Consider the following 23,855-nt stretch of genomic DNA (forward strand, 5'->3'; position numbering starts at 1 on the left):
GACAGAGATTGCACTACAGTACTTGTATGAGGTGAATTGAAAAATACTATTTCTTTTGTTTATCATTTTTACAGTGCAACTATTTGTAGTAAACATAATATAAAGTGAGCACTATACACTTTGAATTCTATGTTGTAATTGAAATCACTATATTTGAAAATGTATACAAACATCCAAAATAGTTAATAATTTTCAATTGGTATTCTATTGTTTAACAGTGCGATTTAAATCATGATTAATTTTTTTAATCGCGATTACTTTTTTTGAGTTAATCGTGTGAGTTCACTGCGATTAATCGACAGCCCTAATTAAAATGTATCAATATTTGCCACATGGTTGTATCTGTGATACTGCGCTAGTTCCTTGTACTTGTGGGGGGAAATACTGCCGTGTCTCAAATTCAAGTTTCTGTTTTTTATTAAGATTTAGTCAACGTTAAGTTTTAGCGATGACTTTTGAACACCCCATGTACAAAGTTCCGTGCTGATCTCACAACTCACTTAATACCAGACTGTCTCTGCACATCCAATACTGAGATGTACAAATAACTTACATTGCAGGGGCAAATAATTGCAAGAGCAAAAATGGAGGCCTGGTTCATGTCAGGTTGGACACTCACCCGGCCCATTTTCACACACTATGCTCTTCCTAGAAGACTCTTTGTTCTTCCTTATTCAGTAAGCCCAGTGGAATTCCATGGGCCGCAGCTCTCGCTGCATTCTTTCCCACAGAGCCAATCAGGGTTCTGTCTTGCTCTGGAACCCCTCTGATAATTGGGTCTGGATTTCAAGGATCCTGCTTTTAATCTGCCTCTGTCAAAAGCCCTTTCTCTGTGCATACTGAGAAGACAGGAGGGACTCATTACCTCTAGGTCTCTAAATACAGCCAAGCCTATAAATATTGGAAGGAAAAAAATGAAAGTATAAACACTGCTAGATTTTTCAGCCTAGTTCCATTATAAATGACAAGTCTGATCAAGAAAACTGAAGATAAAGCTGAGCTTTTCATTTTTATTAAATGAAGTCAGCATTTGTGTCTCGGGATTCAAAATTGGTCTTGGTCTCTCTTACAAAGTGTTCTGAGATTAGGTACAAATTCAGGGATAACCCTGAAGTACAACTCAGGGATGCAGTCTAATCTAAAAGCAGTATTCTAACCAGAAAAATATGGACCTTTCTCTTAACCTTCCACTTCACTGACAAGCTGCTGGAAATAGAGGCTTGATTTCTGATCCTAACAATCTAAAAACAACCCTGCTTGTTGTTATACTTTTTATTGAACAAGAAAGTGTCTGCTACTAGATCAATAACAAGTGCTAACCGCTGGTGCCAGATTGCTAGAACTAAATAAGAAAATGTATATTTAGTCCCTTCTATCCTACTACTGTTCGGGCTTTCTGCATGCTACAGTACCATAGGCCCAAATCGTGAGACGCAACAGCCAGCCCAGGTGTGTTAAGTATGTCTGCAGGAAGGTCAAAAATGTCCCTCCACAGGCTGTGGAGTGGACATGGCTGTAGACAATGGCTGAAGTGGCGTCTTTGCTGCCAATGTATTCACAGAGCCAAGAACTGGAGGATCTGTACAGGCATAAATCTTCTGGCCCTATCCTGCCCTCTATGCTGCAGCAAGAGAACCCCTTGAAGAACTGTGCACCATGCAGTAGGGAATCAACTCCCACACATACACTTCAAACTGCTCTGCTACTTCTTGATCTCAACAGAATGCTGAGACTTTTAGTCTCCACAGGCTGCACCACCTAATTAAAGGCAAAGGTGGACAAAACCTGCATTCCAGTGTGTAATATTAAAACAGGTCTGTTAGCCCCAATGAAAAAGTGGTTTGGATGCAGCATAAAGTACTCTGGAGTGCAGAAGAATTGCCAGCTTTCAGTTCTCAAATTACTGGTAAAATCCTGGACCTACTGAAGTCTAATTGGAGGTTTGTCATTAACTTTAGCGGGGCCAGAATTTAACCCTATTTGGTTAGTTGCTTATGTGGGATAAACCCCATCTATCAGATTGTGGAATTCAGGTCTAAATGGTTTTTACTAATAAGTATTTTAAGCCTTAGTCAAGTTTACAGCTAAGTTCCAGTGTTTAATGCTACCAACCAGAATGCTTGAATTTTCTATCTTTTCATGAATCTGGAGGAATTCTACAGTGTGCCTCACACAATAGCATGACTGTCCTTTTCTGGAAACAGCAACTGCTTATCGGCAGTTTTATTAAATGATTATATAATGCCCTATTCCACACAACGGACAACTTAACTAAAAGGGTGGGGAGGAATCATGCCATTTTGTTGCTTGGATCTGCAACATAGATAAAAGAAGCCTCGCCCACCACTAGACAGAGCATGCTTTCCCAAAACTCACTTACAAGATCTTTCCACAGTCTCCAAGATTAAGTCACGTCATAAATCCAAAGGCAGTTTCTCTCTCTAATAATGTTTCTACTTTATACCCACATTTTCCAGCTTTCTAATAACCTAAACCTATATCCAACTAAAATAAATTATTTCTCTGAATGATTTATTATCCCAAAGCCATTTCTATTTCACATATACCAATCCCAACTGTTTTCTTCCACTTATTATTTTCCTGCACTTTATCACTGCCTTAATCTGAATGCTCACAGTCCCCTTTCTATCCCCTTCCATGATGCTCCTCTCCAATTTCCAGGTATCTGTGCCTCTGTGTAGCAGATCTTGGTGATCTTCTCTATTCAGCAAACACAGTCTTTCTCACCCTTCCATAGCCTGCCAAGGGATCTCCTCTGACACACAAATGAAGAAGATTAAAGAAAAGTATATATGGGGATGGGGGCAACGGAGTGTTAGTTTGAAGTTATTTTTAGACACCAATCAAATTAACTCTCAATATTAAATAAATTGATAGCCAAAGAAACACATTCCCCACCCTAAAATCCAAGCCATTTACTACTTTCTTTTTTATAGGCCTCTCTGGCCTGCTCCCTTCTGTGAATGTTTGATTCTCCCTTTCCTTACAGAAGTGTTTTAGATCCCCCTATCTCCTCCTAAGATTTCATCCCTCCCTCTCCCCACACCATTATACATCCTTTCAACCATCCCATGTTTCCTTTGTGTGTGTCTTGCCTCATTTCCACATATATACCTAGTAGCAACACTGAAAGATCTTGTCTGTGCTCTTCCTGTGGCCCACTAGAAGCTGAAAATGAAACCCACTAACTGACATCAGTCCCACTTGGGAGCTGTTGTTCTAGTCAATGCTGCTGAAAAGGAGGTTGTTTATATCCAAAACACGGAGAAAGATAGTATCCATTTTTCAGGGGGAAAATAAGAACCCTTATTTCAAGTTCTCACTCAATAAGAATTGTCTTAAAAGGTTTAACTATCAATAAATTCAAAGACTTGGTAGACAGTGATCTCAATATAATGGTGTTTACATTGCTGCACTGGGATATGAGGGTTATTCTAATATTTTGCAACACAGGCTACTTTTCTTGGGTGAACAGTCAGAAAATCCCTTTGCTTTTACTCTGCCTGGGATCTGCCCAATAGTCCTGAAAGCTAATGTCATTTAATAGAAGGAAGTAGTACGTGGTTTAGAACCAAAATTTAGGTTTTGTTAAAGGAAACAATTTTAGGTGCGTGAATTGGAAGGGGGGGTCTTCTGTGGGCAGTTTACATAAAATTTAATATAACTGTTTTTTATTTCCTTTTAGAATATCATTGGAAATATGGTTTGGTTTCAAACATGCCCTAGCTGTGTTTGCTCTTCAATAGGGTAGCACTGAAATAAGGTTGTAAAAGAACAAGCAAAAACAAATGGTCTATTTTCATTATCCAAGAGTAAAGTGGCGGGGGAGGGGGGACAATTTAGTAGTGAAACAGTAAGGATGCTTTCAACTTATAAAGTTCTTTCCATCTGAGTATCTCAGTGAGCTTCATTTCAGCTAATTAATTTAGCCTCCAAGCACTGGTGTGAGGTGGACAAGAATATGATCCCCACTTTTACATATAAGGAAATGTAGCCACAGTAATAAGAGATTGATTTTTAAAAGGTTGAAGACCAAGGTCTGTACAAATTCTTTGGCTGCAAAAATTGGTCTAAATATGCACCAGGGCAAGCAAATGCCCAATTTATAGTAACAACTGGTGTCCACAAACACATGCAGACAATGGGTCTCAACCTTCTGAATAATCACGAGTGACTTGCTCAAGCTTATACAAGAAGTCTCAAGTAGAGCTGGGAACAGAGTCCTCTTGAGTCCAAATTCAATGCCTGACCTACAGGATCAATCTTCCTCACCCTAATTGTTGGAAAGTAAATTGTATTAAATGCTTTCCAATATAACAACTTAAGGTGTTACTAGTAACACAGCGAGTTTCTTAAAAGCCTTGTATTTTTTGATGTTTAGAGTAGCTACATACTAAAAGCCACTCAAGGTTTGCAAGTGTGTTCAGATACTGTCTCGCAGCTATTGTTTGCCCCTATTATTTCCTTCTCTCAGTGTTACCTGAGATTTCCCTCTTTGCTGAATTTTCTCTTAATAAAGACAAAATTGCAAGAAATACATTGAAGATAGCCTTGCAAAATTGTTACAAGTAGAATGTCATAGTTACGAACACCAGAATTACTACTGACTGGTCAACCACACACCTCATTTGGAACTGGAAGTACGCAATCAGGCAGAAGAAGAGACCCAAAAAAAAAAAGAGCTAATACAGTACAGTACTGTGTTAAAAATAAACTACAAAAAAAAAAGGGAAAGTGTAAAAAAAAGATTTGACAATATAAGAAAACTGTTTCGGTGCTTGTTTCATTTAAATTAAGATGGTTAAAAGCAGCATTTTTCTTATGCACAGTAAAGTTTTAAAGCTGTATTAAGTCAATGTTCAGTTTTAAACTTTTGAAAGAACCATAATGTTTTGTTCAGAGTTACAACATTTCAGAGTTATGAACAACCTCCACTTCCGAGGTGTTCATAACTCTGAGGTTCAACTCTATTAACATTTATGACCAGCCAAAGCCCTTGACTATCCATTATCATAGCAATGACTATCTGTTTTCATAGCAATGACTGTTGATAATGTAACAACTTTATTTGGCCAGGAAAAGTTGCTTGCTTCAGGTGAGTGGATGAGAAGAATTTTACAAGACTGATTAGCCAGGGAGTTTTACACCTGAGCAGCTGACAGTGCTACTCCTCATCCTATGCAGGTGAGCTATCTCTTCAGTATAGCAGACGGAACTCTTTTTCTGCCTTATGGCTGCTCTGTACCCAAGTGAATGGGGAGGGCAGGGTTAGAGGTCAATTAGCCCACTCCTGACCATCCTTATCTCTGCCCACACCCTGCTTCCCTTTCTCCCTTGCAAGTAAGGGTGTAGGATTGTCACCCACAGGAGATGGGGACTGAATGAGGCTAGGTCCACATAGAGATTTTGTACCAGTATAATTGGCAGTTAGGGGTATGATTTTTTAGCAATATAGTCATACCAATACAACCCCTAATATGGATGCAGTTATACTGGTATAAAGGCACCTTATGCTGGCATAGCCTATTCCCTAGCATAGTTAAAGCGGGACAACTTTCTAGTTATAGACCATCCTAAGAATGGTTGTACAGCGATTCCCACAGCTTTGGATAGGCTGGTTCACATCTACAATGGCTTTGTAACTACCAGGGTGATCACAGGCTCCATGAGCCCCCATCTGCACCAGAGCAGTACAGGATTGGGACCAGGGAATACAATCATGGCACAAAGGATACAATCTTTTCTTCTTAAAGTATTAAGAATACCAATAAAAGTAATTTAGGTACAATTAACAAGGTCCAGGTGTAAGGGGAAGGTGTTACATACACATACCCATACTCACACCAATTATATTACACATCTAGATTCCAGAGGCTACATACTCCTCACTGAGTTCAATGGAACTAAAATAGACATCAGCTGAGGATCTGCCCCCAGGTATGGGGGAGGAGGGGACATTTGCTGCCAATTGACAACAGTTTTAAAGTAGATCAAACGTCTGGCCTACACTATTTGACAGTGTCCTTTTGAGATTTATAGTCAATATACCCATAGCACACCAAATCTCTTTCCTTCTGCAACTGGCAGCGCACAGACAGACTGCTGCACCCACACTGGTTTCAGTGGGGCTCTGCACAGATGCAAGGGTGCTGTGGGAATTTCAGGATTGGGCCCCAAATTTTAAAAAAATTGTTTTATGACAATTTCATACACCCCACTGTTTATGTATTAAATTTCTTTGGACACAAAATAAGCCATTTAGTCATCCTTACCTAATGTCCATGCAAAGTAATATTTTGGCTTCGATGCTTGCATAACGATATACAGGTAGCCAAGTCTTGACAAGAAGGATGTGTTATTGATAAACTGGCTATCAACAATGTATGTAACAGGATAGGTCTTGGTAAGTGTCAAGAACAAAAGGAGAGATACAAATGTGATACACAGTTTGTATATCACAGTCCCCTGAAAAGCATAATGAATAATAAAACATTGATGTGATAATTTATCAGAATAGACTAAAAGCAAAATAATGCTTCCCACTTACAAAAATAAATTGACTAAGGACCCAACAAGACTGGTAACAGCTAATAATAGCTTCCTTTTCCTCATAATTAATTTGTAACAAGGACCAGCTGGTATAATGAATCAGTGAAAGCCATGCAAAGTTGGCTTTAACATATTTTACTAATTATACTTACAAATAGAAATTAAAGAATTATTCAGAACCAAAATGGGTCATGTTCTTTCACCTAAGCACTGTACATGATCTGCTGGAAGTGCCCTGAAGAGGACAGAGAAATAAGATGGGAAACAGAGAGTTTCCCTATCTATGCAGTTAAGCACAGGAACTTATTATTGGATTCCTGCTGGAAGCACCAAATATTCTGATTTCCAGTACAATTAGATTGTTATATATCTAGGTTCTTCCATCACTCCCATCAAGGTGTCTGAAAGTGCCTCTCAAAATGACTTAGACAGATACTGTCCTGCACCTAACCTAGCAAATATATATTTTTTAAAATGTGTAGCTAGTGCCCTAGCACTCCAGAAATCAGAATTATAGGTGTAAGCTATGTGAATGCTTTGTAACTGGCTTTCACATATCCATTGTGAGTAAACAGATTCATTCATACATTCATATTGCAAATAGGTGAATCCGTAAGAGTAGACTCCTAATATCAGGAGAATAAAAAACAATATACCATTATTATTTAAACACTGATGTAACTAACTCACTTTTAGCTCTTAAATACTTTTTTTTTTACATGCACTCCCTATACAGTAAAACTTAAATGCATAATGTCATTTTAAAGCTTAACTTTTTAAAGAAAAATACTAATTTTTCTATACTACACATATATAATTTATGCAAGTGACACAATGTGGGCCTGATTCTGACTTCACTTACACTGTCAGCAGATTACAACAGTGAGAGATCAGGATGACGCCCTGTATATATACATATTCCACGTTACAGAGAGAATATGCAGAACCAAATTCTGCTCTCAGTCAGTTACAAAGGTTTAAATCCAGAGTCACTCCAATGTAACATCGGAATCTGGCCCATGCATTTTTCTGCAATACATGAATGCCACTTGAGGGAGTATCCAGTTAATATTTAATAATATAAAACAAAAATTATAAAGTCCTTGCAATGGATTTATCTTTTTCAGATTTAAAAGATGGCTTCAAAGATATTTTAAGACAGTCACCAGGTTTCCTTGAAATGCATCTGGGCAACTACTGTAATTAATCAATTATGATTCCTGCTTCCAACATGTCCTCTACAGTACAATAGTTTTTTCAGCTTTTCTCTTTTGTAAAATGTTCTCTCTTTTGTCTAAGTCCGAATTACAATTCATAATAATCAGAATCTATAGTATGTTCCCACTGTGAACGGAGAGACTTGCACATATGATGTTCACCAACCAACGAGCTACTATGTGCTCTTCTGAACAAAGGGATGATGCCAACCCTCTTCCCCCTAGCTTTGTTATCAACACAAACAGCAGAAAACAGTTATATTTTCTGGCACAATACCTCAAGCAGTTTTCCTTGTTTGGTTTTAAACTAGGTGCAGTTATAGAAGTCAGACATGCAAAGCAGTATTCTCTAGCCCTTTGCAATAAATACTTGGCTTTTCACAACTTACAGTTGGAGAAGGATCGGGAAGTCTGTCATAACCCTTTTGCTTCCAGTTCACTTCTAAAAGTTTCATATGCACATGCCTCCCTTCAATGAAGGCTATATAGTCCTTGTAATTGCTGCAAGGTCCAGCTATGACACTCATAAAATTGAGGAGATAGCTCAAATATTCCAGTAAGGAAGGTCTTATTCTGTCAAAACATCCACACACAAAACAGAACAAGGTAAAATATAAAAAAAAATGTCATGGGTACTTTTGATAAGTTTTTGAATTAGACTGTGTAACATACTATTTGCCAGTTCCATGAATTATTATTATTCAGAGTATATTTAAAACTTTACATACAACAGAACCTCAATTATGAGTACTCTACATTTTTAAAGCCAGCTGTATACTAAATGATAAATGGAGACACAAAGCAACGGGTTACTGTAGAAATGTTATATAAACCTCCCTACAAACTTTCATTTTTCAAGAGATGACAATCATAGTTCCATCATCTAATAATTAGGTAAATTTTCCAATGGCTCACAGTTAAACCTTGAAAACTGAGGAACTAATTATTTTGCCCCTAAGCAAAGTTTGAAATGTATTAAGCACAAGGATCAAAGTTAGTTACTGCTGTAACTTTCAGCCTATTCAAAAAAGATTTCGCTTTCATTCCACAATTAGAGTGGAATTAAAACAAGATGGGGGGAGGGGGGAAATGCTTGTAATAGATAAGCAGCATCCGTTTTCTTTTGGTAAACAGTCAAATCTGTAGTATCAAAGTTTGTACTTGGAAGCTGAAGAGATGGAGGAGAAACATGCATCAGTGTCCAGAAACTGCTGGTAGTAGGTTTAAAAAAAAAACCAGCAGCATTTGAAGTGTCAGAAGCAAACTTCATCCTTGCTGTTTTAACATGGATTAGTGCTTTGATGTAGCTATTGATGGTGAGGGGGGGGAAGGGACTATTCTAATGTGAAAGATAGCAGACCACAATGAAAGGGTAGATAAAAGCCTGAAGATCCAAGTAGCACAACTTTATTAAAGGGCCTGGTTCGGCAAAGCACATAAGCAGTTGCTGCACTTCAGGCACCCATTAAAGTTAATGGGATTTAAGCATGTGCTTAAGTACTTTGCTGAATCAGGGTCTAAACCTGGCCTTGGAGAAACGAGGGCTCTCTTGGTATATGGTTCAGTCGCGGGGAAATGAAGAACTCATGTGTGGGTGGTTGGGACACGAACATCACAAAAAGAATTACCTTAATGAGTATTAAAGCATCTACCTTTGGCACTGGGTGGATTGCAGGCAGTACCTACATTAACAACAATTTTTTTTAAAAGTCGTACATGATTGGGGAAAATCTGACTCCTGGTAATGAGTCAGGGAGGAATTAAAAACCCCACAGACCACTATTACTTAGATGAGGTTAAAGACACACTGAATGGGAGAAGTAAATTCTTACTTTACGGCAAGACGATTTTGCTCAGCAGTGAGGTCCTCAGCTTGTCGGCCTATTCCTAGCAAGAATAAATAATAGGCATGACACGATAAAATCAAATTAGACTCTTCCAAAAATAACTGCAGAAAACTATCCCAAGATCAAAGGTTATATGCTGTAGGCAGTTATTGGAGATTTTAAATTCACAGGCCTTCCTGTGTTTCATTGTTACCAACAGTAATAATTTGATTTCATTTTCCATCCTTTAAGTCAAACATGCTCATGCTCAAAAGACTGCATGAAGTACTGAGAATGGGTACTTTAGGGTCGGTTCCTCCCCCCTCTCCCTACAAGGCTCTCCTTCTCCTTTGGATCCATCTCCCTTCCTCATTCTCTCCTCTTCAACATGAGTCCACAACCTCACTGTCTCTGTACCTATTGAAACAGCTTCCCAAGTAGGCAGTGAGCTGCATAATGCTCATCCACCAGCATTCATCCCCAGTGGCTATTATTATAGCTCTGTTCCAGGAAATCCCTGTTCCCAGAAAATGCTGGTCCTCTTAGCCACAAGCCTCCTTATTCCCATGTGAGGAAAGGGGCAATTCACAGCAAGAAGACTGACCAAAGGAGAGGAACTGGCTGCTGGCATGGGAAAGAAGGGGTTGGTCAGGACTCAACTATAGTCAAGAGTTCCAGCTGAGTTTCCTTCTGCCCAGGCAATGCACTCTAACCACTAAACTCCTGGGCTCAGACTATATCCACCACTGTAAAATAGACCCTTGACTAGTGCGCTTAAACACTCTTATGTAAAAACCCGTATGATTAACAGAACATTAATTATGTTATTTTGAACACTCAAATGCAAAAGTTAAGGTTATCATATTAACATTAACTATGTAACACTGTACAGCCTGTATATTTCATAGCATGCATTTAACAACAAACACTGATATATTTATGTGCACACCCATCATGGCTGCACCAGCATATTTAACCTCTTTTTTTCCTTTGGGGTTGGGGGCAGGGTTGGTTTCGTTTGGAAGGGAGTTGTACGTATTTTCTAGATAAAGTCACAACTGCTTGAAAATGGAAACTGCATCCATTTTATCCACTCCACTAGTATGAAAGTTTGTAAGGTAATAAGCAGTTACCACTACAATTAATCTGTAGGACTTTTAAAAAGATTAATTTCAAATGCATCCGTCTCTGCTGTTACCATGTCTTCCCCCCTCACGTGTCTGTTTATTTACACCTGTTGGATATTACCTAAACCCTAGATTACTACTCTCTCTGAAGCAGACTGTCTCTGTGTTATTTGTTTGTACAGTGCTTAGCGCAATGGGGCTCAGATCCCTGCGTGGAGTCCCCAGGTAGGATTGCCAGGCATCAGGTTTTCGACCGTAACGCCCGGTCAAAAAGGGACCCTGGCGGCTCCGGTCAGCACCGCTGACCGGACCATTAAAAGTACAGTCAGCGGCGCAGCAAAGCTAAGGCAAGCTCCCTGCAGCTCCTGGAAGCACCCAGCATGTCTCTGCAGCCTCTAGTCTCAGGGCCGGCTAGGGAGGCTCCGCACGCTGTCCCCACCCCGAACTTCAGCCAATGGGCGCTGCGGGCTTGAGCAGCATGCAGAGCCGCTTGGCTGTGCCTCTGCCTAGGGGCCGCAGGGACATGCTGGCTGCTTCTGGGAGCCGCCTAAGATAAGTGTTGCCTGGTGCCCGCATGCGTCACCCCCTCCTGCACCCAAACCCCCTGCCCCAGCCCTGAGTCCTCTCCCACACCCCCTCCCACACTCCAACTCCCTGCCCCAGCCCAGAGTCCCCTCCTGCACCCCAAACCTCTCATCCCTGGCCCCACCTCAGAGCCCACACCCCCAGCAGGAGCCCTCACCCCCCCCACACACCCCAACCCCCTGCCCCAGCCCAAAGCCTCCTCCCACACTCTGAATCCCTCAGCCCCACCCCCAGACCAGAGCCCCTCCTGCATACCACACCCCTCATCCCCAGCCCCACCCCAGAACCCGCACCCCCAGCTGGAGCCCTCACCCCCTTCTGCACCCTCACCCCTTGCCCCAGCCTAGTGAAAATGAGCAAAGGTGAGGGAGAGCGAGTGAGGGAGGGAGGGGGAATGGAGTGGGTGGGGCCTTGGAGAAGGGGCGGGGCAGGGCCTCAGGGAAGGGTGGGGCAGGGCAAGGGTATTCGGTTTTCTGCAATCAGAAAGTTGGCAACCCTAACCGCTATAGAAATAAACACCACCACCACTAATTACAATTTCAATGTTTGAGCCTTTTATTGTACTGGAGGCAGGCATCTTTCTGGAAAATGATGCCATTTGTGACTCTAGCAGTGTCAAAGAGACTTGGGTCAGGTAGGGATGGACCCAGTTCGGGTCAGGGTCAGACCTAAAAATTAGGCTCGAGCAGACTTCTAATCTATGCAGACAGTTAGTCTGCAGCAGGCTAGCACAGGGTAGATTCACACCCCAGCTTGCCGCAAATTGTTTGTTTGTATAGACAAGTCCTTAAACTCATGCCTTGGTCTCGCACAGATTCAGGACTGAACATATTAAGTCCTAGGGCCTGATTCTGATCTCACATCAGTGAGAATCAAGGGTAACTTGAGGGAAGTCTGTGGAGTTACACAGGTGTCAAACAAATATTAAATGAGATCAGACTTAGGCCCATGGACTTCAAACCAGTGTAATTTTCAATACCCTGGAGGTAATCTTCTCTGAGGTATAAAAGCATCTTTATTATAAAAAGAAGGTTTAGAATCAGGAAAAATGCAGCAAAATCTGTCTGTTTTTCAGAAAGCACTGCCCTGCCTTGCTTGGAGAAACACAGTGAACTAAATTCATCCCTGGGGTAACTCCACTAAAGACAGTGGACTGGAATGGAAGTGCTGCCTTTAGGATATCAGAGGGTTTGTTTGCTTACCATCGTGCACTTGGAATGCAAGAGTTGTTATCTTCTGTGTAATAATCATCAGTGGGCTATAACGTAAAGATATAGAAAGCGATGAATGCCTTTTCATAATACAGTGCAAATCCTTTCATCTTATTTTTATATGGATTATTGGATTGAGTGATAATAATCTTACACTTATATAATGTCTTTCATCTTAAAGGATCCCAATTCACTTAATTAGTCAATGAAATGTAACCACCTCTGGGATGAAAGGTATCGTTGTCACAGTTTAGAACAAAAAGTGGAAAATGCCATATAAATCCCAAAACTGCATGAGGAATTTAAGTAGGCAGAACATAATTATCCATGGTAGAAACTGGGCCAAAACAGCAAAGTTAACAACCCTACAGTAGAATGCTGTGAAATCTTTAATTACCAAATGCAGTCAGAACCTTATTGTAAGTCTCATCCAAAAGATGGTACCTCAACCAGTACAGCGTATACTATGCTAAGGGTGTCATTCTGGAATAAATAATACCTCAGTATGAAATACCATCACCCTTGTTGCAGCTCATCTGGTTTTAATCCCTTTGGAGTGGGGACTGTGCCTAGCAAACATTTTTAGGCAGAATAAAACTACCACCTAGTTCTTATATGGAGCTTTTCATCAGTAATTCTCAAAGGGGTTTATAAAGGAGGCAAGTATAATTATTACCATTATCCAAATGGGGAAACTGAAGCACAGAGGGGCTGCGACTTGCCCAGGGTCACCCAGTAGGCCAGTGGCAGAGCAGAGAATAGAACTGAGGTCTCTTGAGCCCCAGTCCATTGCTCTACCCACCAGGCAACATTGTATTCAAAAATCTCCCAATTCAAAATCAGACCTGATGGTTAAGATTAACTATTTGCCTTTTGGTTGCCTCAATATAAAAGTTTAAGTGATTTTTCTAAATACTCAACGTGTTGAAAAAAGTGTCGAAGGTACAGTAGAATCCCGATTATCTGAACCACTCAAAAGATTATGTTCACATAATCAGGTTTCAATAGACCAGGTAGTCATGATGGCAGTTCAGTAGACTGAGAGGTTTAGATACTGTAGATTCAGCGAACTGAAATTCAATTGTATTTTAAACCCTAAATGTATATCAATATCACTGTAATAATTTTATACACAAAGAATATGCTTTATCCTCATCCTCCTCAGACATCGACATCCAAAGGGAATCCACAAGCAGGCACAGTTTTCTGCAGTTAGTGAAAATCATAGAATCATAGGACTGGAAGGGACCTCGAGAGGTCATCTAGTCCAGTCCCCTGCACTCATGGCAGGACTAAGTATTATCTGACAGGCGTTTGTCTAACCTGCTCTTAAAAATCTCCAACGATGAAGATTCCACAACCTCCCTGGGCAATTTATTCCAGTGCATAACCACTCTGACAGTTAGGAAGATTTTCCTAATGTCCAACCTAAACCGCCCTTGCTGCAATTTAAGTCCATTGCTTCTTGTCCTAGCCTCAGAGGTTAAGAAGAACAATTCTTCTCCCTCCTCCTTGTAACAACCTTTTATGTACTTGAAAACTGTAATCATGTCTCCTCTATCTTCTCTTTTCCAGACTAAACAAACCCAGATTTTCAATCTTCCCTCAAAGGTCATGTTTTCTAGACCTTTAATTATTTTTGTCACTCTTCTCTGGACCTTCTCCAATTTGTCCACATCTTTCCTGACACAATACTCCAGTTGGGGCCTAATCAGCGTGGAGTAGAGCGGAAGAATTACTTCTCGTGTCTTGCTTACAACACTCCTGCTTATACATCCCAGAATGATGTTTGCTTTTTTTGTAACAGCGTTACACTGTTGACTCATATTTAGCTCGTGGTCCACTTCCCCTAGATCCCTTTCCGCAGTCATTTCCCATTTTGTATTTGTGCAACTGATTGTTCCTTCCTAAGTGGAGTACTTTGCATTTGTCCTTATTGAATTTCATCCTATTTACTTCAGACCATTTCTCCAGTTTTTCCAGATCATTTTGAATTTTAATCCTATCCTCCAAAGCCCTTGCAACCCCTCCCAGCTTGATATCGTCCGCAAACTTTATAAGTGTACTCTCTATGTCATTATCTAAATCATATTGGGGAATTAAAACCAATAGTAAGAGGTTTTATAGCCATATAAATAGGAAGAAAGCAAAGAAAGAAGAAGTGGGACCGCTGAAGACTATAGCTGGAGTGGAGATTAAGGGTAATCTAGGCATGGTACAATATCTAAACGAATATTTTGCATCGGTGTTCAATGAGGCCAATGAAGGGCTTAGGAATATTGGCAGCATGACAGAAGGGGATACAGGAGGGGGGATTACCGTATCCGAGGTAGAAACCAAACTTGAACACCTTAACGGGACTAAGTCGGGCGGACCGGATGATCTTCATCCAAGAATATTGAAGGAACTGGCGCGAGAAATAGCAGGCCCCTTAGCGATAATTTTTAATGAATCTTTAAACTCGGGGGTGGTACCGTTGGACTGGAGAATAGCTAATGTGGTTCCTATTTTCAAGAAAGGGAAAAAAAGTGACCCGGTAACTACAGGCCTGTCAGTTTAACATCTGTAGTGTGCAAGGTCCTGGAGAAAATTCTGAAGGAGAAAGTAGTTAAGGACCTTGAGGTCAATGGCAATTCCGACAAATTACAACATGGTTTTAACAAAGGCAGATCGTGCCAAACCAATCTGATCTCCTTCTTTGAGAAAGTAACAGACTTATTAGATAAGGGAAATGCGGTGGACCTAATATACCTCGATTTCAGTAAAGCGTTTGATACGGTACCGCACGAGCAATTATTGGTTAAATTGGAAAAGATGGGGATTGATATGAAAATCCAGAGGTGGATAAGGAACTGGTTAATGGGGAGACTGCAGCAGGTCGTATTGAAAGGTGAACTGTCAGGTTGAAGGGAGGTCACCAGTGGAGTTCCTCAAGGTTCAGTTTTGGGACCGATTTTATTTAATCAATTTATTACTGACCTCGGAACCAATTGTAGGAGTGGGCTGATAAAGTTTGTGGATGACACAAAGTTGGGAGGTATTGCCAATTCGGAGGAGGATCGGGATATTCTGCAGGGAGACTTGAATGACCTTGTAAATTGGAGTAACAGAAATAGGATGAAATTTAATAGTGAAAAGTGTAAGGTGATGCATTTAGGGATGACTAACAAGAAATTTAGTTACAAGCTGGGGATGCATCAGTTAGAAATAACAGAGGAGGAGAAAGACCTCGGAATCCTGGTAGACCGCAGGATGACTATGAGTCCACAATGTGACGTGGCGGTGAAAAAAGCCAATGCGGTCTTGGGATGCATTAGGCGAGGCATATCTAGTAGGGATAAGGAGGTGCTGCTTCCGTTGTACAAGGCACTGGTGAGACCTCATTTGGAGTACTGTGTGCAGTTCTGGTCTCCCATGTTTAAAAAAGATGAACTCAAACTGGAACGGGTACAGAGAAGGGCAACTAGGATGATCAGAGGAATGGAAAACCTGTCGTATGAAAGGAGACTCGAGGAGCTTGGGTTGTTTAGCCTAACCAAAAGAAGGCTGAGGGGGGATATGATTGCTCTCTTTAAATATATCAGAGGAATAAATACCAGGGAGGGAGAGGAATTATTTCAGCTCAGTACTAACGTGGACATGAGAACGAATGGATATAAACTGGCCGTGGGGAAGTTTAGGCTTGAAATTAGACGAAGGTTTCTGACCGTCAGAGGGGTGAAATATTGGAACAGCCTTCCGAGGGAAACGGTGGGGGCGAAGGACCTGTCTGGCTTTAAGATTAAGATAGGTAAGTTTATGGAGGGAATGGTTTAATGGGATAACATGATTTTAGTCAAATGAACAGCGTGCCATCGCTGGTAAATAGTATCAATGGCCAATGAGGGTCTGGCTGGAGAATCTTGCCTACATGCTCGGGGTTCTACTGATCGCCATATTTGGGGTCGGGAAGGAATTTTTCTCCAGGGTAGATTGGCAGAGGCCCTGGAGGTTTTTCGCCTTCCTCCGCAGCATGGGGCAGGGGTCACTAGCTGGAGGATTCTCTGCTACTTGAAGTCTCTAAACCACAGGATTTGGGGACTTCAACAGCAGAGTCAAGGGAAAGGGGTTGGGACGGCTTTGTGGCCTGCATCATGCGGGAGGTCAGACTAGATGATCATAATGGTCCCTTCTGACCTTAAAGTCTATGAGTCTATGAGTCTAAGATATTGAACAGAACCGGACCCAGAACTGATCCCTGAGGGACCCCACTTGTTACACCTTTCCAGCATGACTGTGAACCACTGATTACTCTCTGGGAACCACTGGTGCAAGTAAAATCCATGTCTTACCAGTACAGCGGGGGGAGGGCGACCAGCGAAGGAGGGCACGTGACCTCCCCATGTGACTCCTCACCGCCCCGCCCCCAGTCCAGGGCCCTCACGCTCTCCTAGTGTTACCATATTTGAACATTCAAAAAAGAGGACACTCCACGGGGAGGCGGGGGGGTAACCTTCGCTGTTGCAGCTGCCCTCCCGGACATTTTTAGATATTTAAATAGAGTTACCATACATCCGTATTTTCCCGGGACGGCGATTTAAGAACCAAAAAGCCTGAGATGTCCAGGAAAATACAGACGCATGGTAACCCTACCTAAAGTTCTTTTTTAAAAAGATGGGCCTGAACTAGAAATGAGCTCCGTTTCACAAGTGTGGGTCCCAGCTGCTCCCTGCCCCGCTTATTGAAGCAGGTGTGCAGGGTTACTGCCCTGGGAACTGCAGGGCACCAGTGGACGTGGGGCCAGCTGCAGATAGGGGCACGGGGCAGGGCTGGCTGGAGGCAGGGCAGGGGCTGACTGGAGGTAGGGGCTGCCTGCAGGCAGGGCAGGAGTGCGGCAGGGGCTGGAGACAGGGGCTAGCTGCGGGCAGGGGGTGCGGCAGGGGTTGGAGACAGGGGCTGGCTGCAGGCAGGGTGGCAGGTACTCGCAGGGAGAGCGGCTCGGGTCAGCAGCGCACGGAGCAGCCCGAGCAGAGCAGCAGGACTCGGCCCAGGCCAGCAGAGCAGCCGGGGACCCGCCGGGCAGCACCAGCAGAGGGAGTCCCAGGGCCAAGGGAAGCAGCACAGCAACAGGGCCCGTCCCCAGGGCCAGGCGGCGGCCTGCATGGCTCCCGCTCCCACAGCGCCGGGCCCCTGGCCGGGGTGGGGCCGGAAGAGGAATGACATGACTTCCTGGCCGGCCGGAGCCCATCAAAGCCGCAGCGCTCCCTCACACAGCGGAGGGAAGCGGGTTACACGTTTAGCCGGGGCCGGGCGAGCATCCCAGACACGCAGCTCCTGCAGGTAACTCTAGGCTTACCATGCCTCCCTATTTTCCCAGACATGTTCCGCTTTTTGGAAATTCCTCCCAGACGGCGATTTGAGAACCAAAAAGCCGGACATTTCCAGGAAAATATGGATGTATGGTAACCCTACGCTCTCCCCGTCCCCATCACACATCCATCCCATGTTACGTGGGGCAGAAGGTGGGGGGGGTTCTGTCCTCCTCCCGCTGTGCCAGAGACAGGGCTGGGGAGGGGGCAGTACAGCTGCCAGAGGAGCCGCCGGCGTTCAGCTTCTTTCCCCGCTGCTGCCCCTTCCAGTGGGGAAAGGAGCAGAACTCCCAGCCCCACCCCCCAGTCCTCTCCTACAGCGGGGCTGCTTGCTGTGGTACACAGACGGAGATGCTGCTGCTGTGTCTTCCTGGTACGCTGTACCGGCTATAATTAGCTTGCTGGTACGGTGTACTGGAACATACCAGCCTACTTGCACTCCTGCTAGGAACGGTTTTCCAACCAGTTTTGCACCCACCTTATAGTAGCCCCATCTAGGTTGCATTTCCCTAGTTTGTTTATGAAAAGCTCATGCGAGACAGTATCAAAAGCTTAAAGTCAAGATATACCATGTCTACCACTTCTCCCATCCACAAGTCTTGTTACCCTGTCAAAGAAAGCTATCAGATTGGTTTGACATGATTTGTTCTTGACAAATCCGTGCTGACTGTTACTTATCACCTTATTATCTTCTAGATGTTTGCAGATTGATTGCTTAGTTATTTGCTCCATTATCTTTCCAGGTACGGAAGTTAAGCTGACTGGTCTGTAATTGCCTGGGTTGTCCTTATTTCCCTTTTTATAGATTGGCACTATATTTGCCCTTTTCCAGTCTTCTGGAATCTCTCCTGTCTTCTATGACTTTTCAAAGATAATCGCCAATGGCTCAGATATCTCCTTAGTCAGCTCCTTGAGTATTCTAGGATGCATTTCATCAGGCCCTGGTGACTTGAAGACATCTAATTTGTCTAAGTAATGTTTAACTTGTTCTATTCATATATTAGCCTCTGATCCTACCTCATTTTCACTGGCATTCACTATGTTAGATGTCCAATCACCACCAACTTTCTTGGTGAAAACCGAAACAAAGAAGTTATTAAGCACCTCTGCCATTTCCACATTTTCTGTTATTCTTTTTTCCCCCTTCGTTGAGTAACGGTCCTACCCTTTCCTTGGTCTTCCTCTTGCTTCTAATGTATTGTAGAATGTTTTCGTTACCCTTTATGTCTCTAGCTAGTTTGATCTTGTTTTGTACCTTGGCCTTTCTAATTGTCCCTACATACTTGTGTTATTTGTTTATATTCATCTTTTATAATTTGACCTAGTTTCCACTTTTTGTAGTACTTTTTGTAGGGCTCTTTTTTATTTTTAGATCATTGAGGATCTCCTGGTTAAGCCACAGTGGTCTCTTGCCATACTTCCTATCTTTCCTACACAGTGGGATAGTTTGCTCTTGTGCCCTTAATAATGTGTCTTTGAAAAACTGCCAACTGTCTTCAATTGTTTAGATTGCTTCCCATGGGATCTTACCTACCAACTCCCTGAGTTTGCTAAAGTCTGCCTTCTTGAAATCCATTGTCTTGATTTTGCTGTTCTCCAAGCTACCATTCCTTAGAATCACAAACTCTATCATGTCATGATCACTTTCACCCAAGCTATCTTCCACTTTCAAATTCTCAACCAGTTTCTCCCTATTTGTCAAAATGAAATCTAGAACAGCCTCTCTCCCTCGTACCTTTCTCCACCTTCTGAAATAAAAAATCATACATTCCAATACATTCCAAGAACTTGGATAATCTGTGCCCTGCTGTGTTATTTTCCCAGAAGATGTCTGAGTAGTTGAAGTCTCCCATCACCACCAAGTCCTGTGCTTTGGATGATTTTGTTAGTTGTTTAAAAAAAGCCACATCCACCTCTTCTTCCTGGTTAGGTGGTCTGTAGTAGACCCCTACCATGACATCATCCTTGTTTTTTACCCCTTTTATCCTTACCCAGAGACTTTCAACAAGTCTGTCTCCTATTTCCATCTCAACCTCAGTCCAAATGTATACCTTTTTAATATATAAGGCAACACCTCCTCCCTTTTTTCCTTGCCTGTCCTTCCTGAGCAAGCTGTACCCTTCTATAACAATATTCCAGTCACGTGTATTATCCCACCATGTCACATTGGTTCAGCAACAATTTTTCATTTTAAAAGCAAACTTTTGTCAGGCATGATTCTTGCTAATGACAAAACTGATTTATTTTATGCTAATGTTTAAGTAAGTAACTTCAAACCAGAGAATCAAAGCCCAACTGATGTCCCTTTAATTGCCTGCATTTAGGCACCTGCATTTGAAAATTGGGCCCCCTGCTGTAAACCACCGAGCACTGAAATCCAAACAATTCAGATGGACTGAAGGTCATGCACAAAAACAGCCTGTATTAGAACACTGCTACAATTTAATCTGAAAAAACTAACATTCTCTCCCTTCCATCCCAAATTTGAACTCTAAATAAGACATAAAGATTGATAGAAATGACACTCCTGATGCAGAAAAATACAACATATCATACAAAGCCCTTTCTGAAAAACCAATAGGAGTCTTTATTTTCCTCCTGGGTTCAAGATGCTTACTATACAATGACAGCAAGAGAGGGAATTAAGGGTGCTAGAGAGGAAAAACAGTGTATAGAATAACAGCTCAGCTAAAGCCTCCAATATTCAAACAGACTCAAATTGTCTAGTCTATTCTGTAACCTTCCTCAGGAAGGTGGAAAACTGTCTTGCAACGTCCCCTAAGCAGAAATCTGCCCATATCGTGTCCCAGCCAAGAAAAGAATAAGTCCTTGTGGGTTCTTATGGGATATCAGCCTTTCCCATACACATGTCCATACTTGAAAGCACATATCCATACTTCTGTAGTGCCTGGTACTGTAATCTCTCCTCCAGCTGTAAAAATAGGATGAACAGGTCCGCCGTCCCCCTGCCCCTCCTACCCGGCCACCGACTTCATGTCTTGATGTCTTGATGTCAGCTTAGGAAATTTACAGCGTGGACAGAGTAACTGAAAACTTTGCATGTTTCACTTGGTGCCCTGAAATCCAAGTGCTTCACCTACATCATATGCTAAACCCTTCTGGCTTCCAACCTTTGAATCCATATGTTGCTCACACATCCTGGTGATGGGTACCACATAGATTGCCATTCAGTTTACAGAATGAGAAGTCCTAATGAGATGCCTAACTTGGCACACTGAAGCACATTATGCAACTACTGTTCTATATGGGTCCACTATAGCACCTGGACAGACACTTCATACCTTCCTCCCACCTAAAATAGTTCTCTGTTTTAAAGTTGAAATGCTGAGTCAGGAGATGCTGGTACGTTGAGATTTCAAGCCTAGTAATAAAATAAACAGCACAGCAGAGATCAGCAATCTCTGCCTCTTGACACACAGAGAGCTCTTTCAACGTGTCCTTGAAGATCAGCTTTGCAGGTAAATGCCAGAACATTGTGTTTAATATCTGCCGGTCTCCATTGTGTGTGATTAGTTGCCAGGTTAGAAGTCTGATTTGGATATTTAAAGTATTAAAAAGAAGCGTTGCCAACTCTCAGGATTTTATTGCAGGTCTTACGATATTTGATATGTTTTTAAAACCCCAGCTCCCTGAATCATGTGATTATACGAGAACCTCAGCTTTTGTTGGTTGTTTGTTTTTTTAAATAAGTTCCTAGCCCTACTGACTGTAGAGAACATTGGAAACATGAATCCTCCAAGCTCAAAAACAGAGCCAAAATAAAAAGAACCCAAAGCTTACTTTTAAAATCCCATAATTACTAAGTCAGACTCAGGATATTTGAACACTTAGGCCTGGCAATACTGAAGGAATAAATTGCTATTTTTTTTTTAACTTTCAGGTAACATCTAATTATAAATGGCACAAAAATGTTGACTAAATTAGTATGTTAAACATGGTGCCTATGTCATGCAAGGTCAAATGTTTTTGACATATAAGTAATAAAAATGTGACTCAGTTTGAGAAGGCTGCAGAGGTGTGCACAAAAATAGACATTAATAAAATCTACTGTATACCCACAAGTGAAGGTCAGAACCTATTATTTTGTTCAAAATGTTGACACGGTTTATTGAAAAGAAGCGAAGAAGTAGGTAGACTTTAAAAGAAAATCACAATATTCTATGAGAATAAAGCCTACAGATGATACTTACATTTACAGAGGAAACCTAAAGGAAGACATTTGAAATAAAGCCATTTATTCCCAAATCCCAGATCATTTGAGCTCTGTTTAACTGTGACTAAAAAGAGCTCCTCATGCTTTGCAGCTGCAAACTAAAGGATATTATCCCACAATGCCTAATCTGTGAATATCATACAAAATAAAACATATCAACACCATTGCTAAAACCAGACCAGAGAAACAGAAACTCAATTTCCTCATGCTATGATTTATTTCTAATATTTTTTATACTTTTTGTGAATTTATTTCCTTGGTCTGGAAATCAGTGTGGAAAACCTCACACGATCAAGGGCTCTCATGAGATTGTTCAGATTGTCTATGTTTTTTTACTATTGTACTAGAAACTCCATATCAACATCTCTTGCTGTATTTTGTTACTTCTGTTTTCAACAGAAACCAGGAAGTGCAGCAGCACACAGAAGAAGATACAAACTGAATTTTACACACCTCAAATCAGTTTTCAGTTTGTTTCATGTTTAGGCAGAAATTCAAGTCACTTCCTAACTTAAAATCAGAACCACTTACTTCACCCATCCCCAATTCTAAACAATATGTTTAGTTGGTAGCATCTATTAGATAACCATTCTTTACAGCTGAAAGTTTTCATTCAGAAAAATGTTTCTGAGGGAATTGCGTGGGATATTAATGGGATATCAAGCTTTTCAATTCTGATTCACTGGTTTGAATTTAAGCTGGTTGGTAGTTACCACCCACGGTTCCTTATCAGCTTATGTGTAATCAGTTAGTGGTGTCCAATTTCAAGTGGACAAATGCTAAACAGAGTAGTCAAGCAATGAATGAGCACGGAGTGAATGAAGAGAGTGCTATCTTCATACTACAGAAAAGAGGCTTATTGGCAGAGCCATGTCTTGCACTGCTACTACCCATGTTGTACGTGGTCTGTGGATACACAGAGGACTTCAGTCCCCAGAGCTGTCGTCCCATCACTTACAATGCCAAAAAAGAATTTCCTTAATATATTTTCAAGGAAAACAAATGTTTCCATCTAACTCTTTGGAGTGTTTAATACTTCTGTACTTTGTTCTGCAATGGTGTAACAAAAAAGAATACATCTAGGTCAGATTCCATTGTCAAATATATTTTCTTTTTACAAATTGGCTATTCTACCATTGTTGCTAACTTTGGGGATTGAAATAAAACCAGCAGAGGAAAGAAAACACAGCAAAGCATTAAGCATTAGAAGATAAATAACTGCCTTCAGTGACACTCATTGCTAAAAAATTGCTTTATAAAGCTTTTCGAGATTTCACATTTAACTATGTTCATTTTTAGGGTGGTTTGCTAGAAATGCTGCCATTTTTTCCTTTGGAGTAAAGTTAGGCTGATAAAATGTTTTAGCCCAACAGCCCTGGAGAATGAAATCTTCCATTTATCTACAGCAGAAATATGGCACATGCAGTAAAAAGTGCAAGATTGTGTATCTGTCAGCCAAAAGGCTCCAATTTACACATGGAAAATACCACCTTTCAGGGTGAAAAGGTGGGTCAGTCTCCAAGCCAATTCAAGCATTTGACTCTCATATAAGACTGTTAATAAGGGTGGTAACTAGTGCCAATTTTATGGTGATTTTTGTGCTGTGAATTTTTCCACTAGGAATAGTGCGGAGGCCCCTAGAATTTCAGATAAGCAATTTGTGTCACCCACAGGCCTGCAATGAATATTCTTCAAATGGTAGTGGTTTTTGCTCATAACAAACTGGTTGAACTCAAA

At 41.6% G+C, this 23,855-nt stretch overlaps 1 protein-coding gene across 1 annotated transcript in view; it reads right to left on the reverse strand.

Annotated features, from left to right (window-relative positions):
- MBOAT1 (membrane bound O-acyltransferase domain containing 1) overlaps window positions 1-23,855 on the reverse strand; it is an 85,824-nt gene that overhangs the window by 17,798 nt on the left and 44,171 nt on the right. Inside the window, exons 5-8 of the mRNA XM_005281377.5 lie at window positions 12,528-12,583; window positions 9,620-9,674; window positions 8,177-8,360; window positions 6,294-6,486 (exon numbers count right to left, since the gene is read on the reverse strand). Of these exons, the coding sequence (XP_005281434.2) occupies window positions 6,294-6,486; window positions 8,177-8,360; window positions 9,620-9,674; window positions 12,528-12,583 (488 nt within the window). The remainder of the gene's footprint in view (window positions 1-6,293; window positions 6,487-8,176; window positions 8,361-9,619; window positions 9,675-12,527; window positions 12,584-23,855) is intronic.

The sequence above is a fragment of the Chrysemys picta genome, chromosome 2 (genome assembly GCF_011386835.1).
Source record: "Chrysemys picta bellii isolate R12L10 chromosome 2, ASM1138683v2, whole genome shotgun sequence".
Lineage (NCBI taxonomy): Eukaryota > Metazoa > Chordata > Testudines > Emydidae > Chrysemys > Chrysemys picta.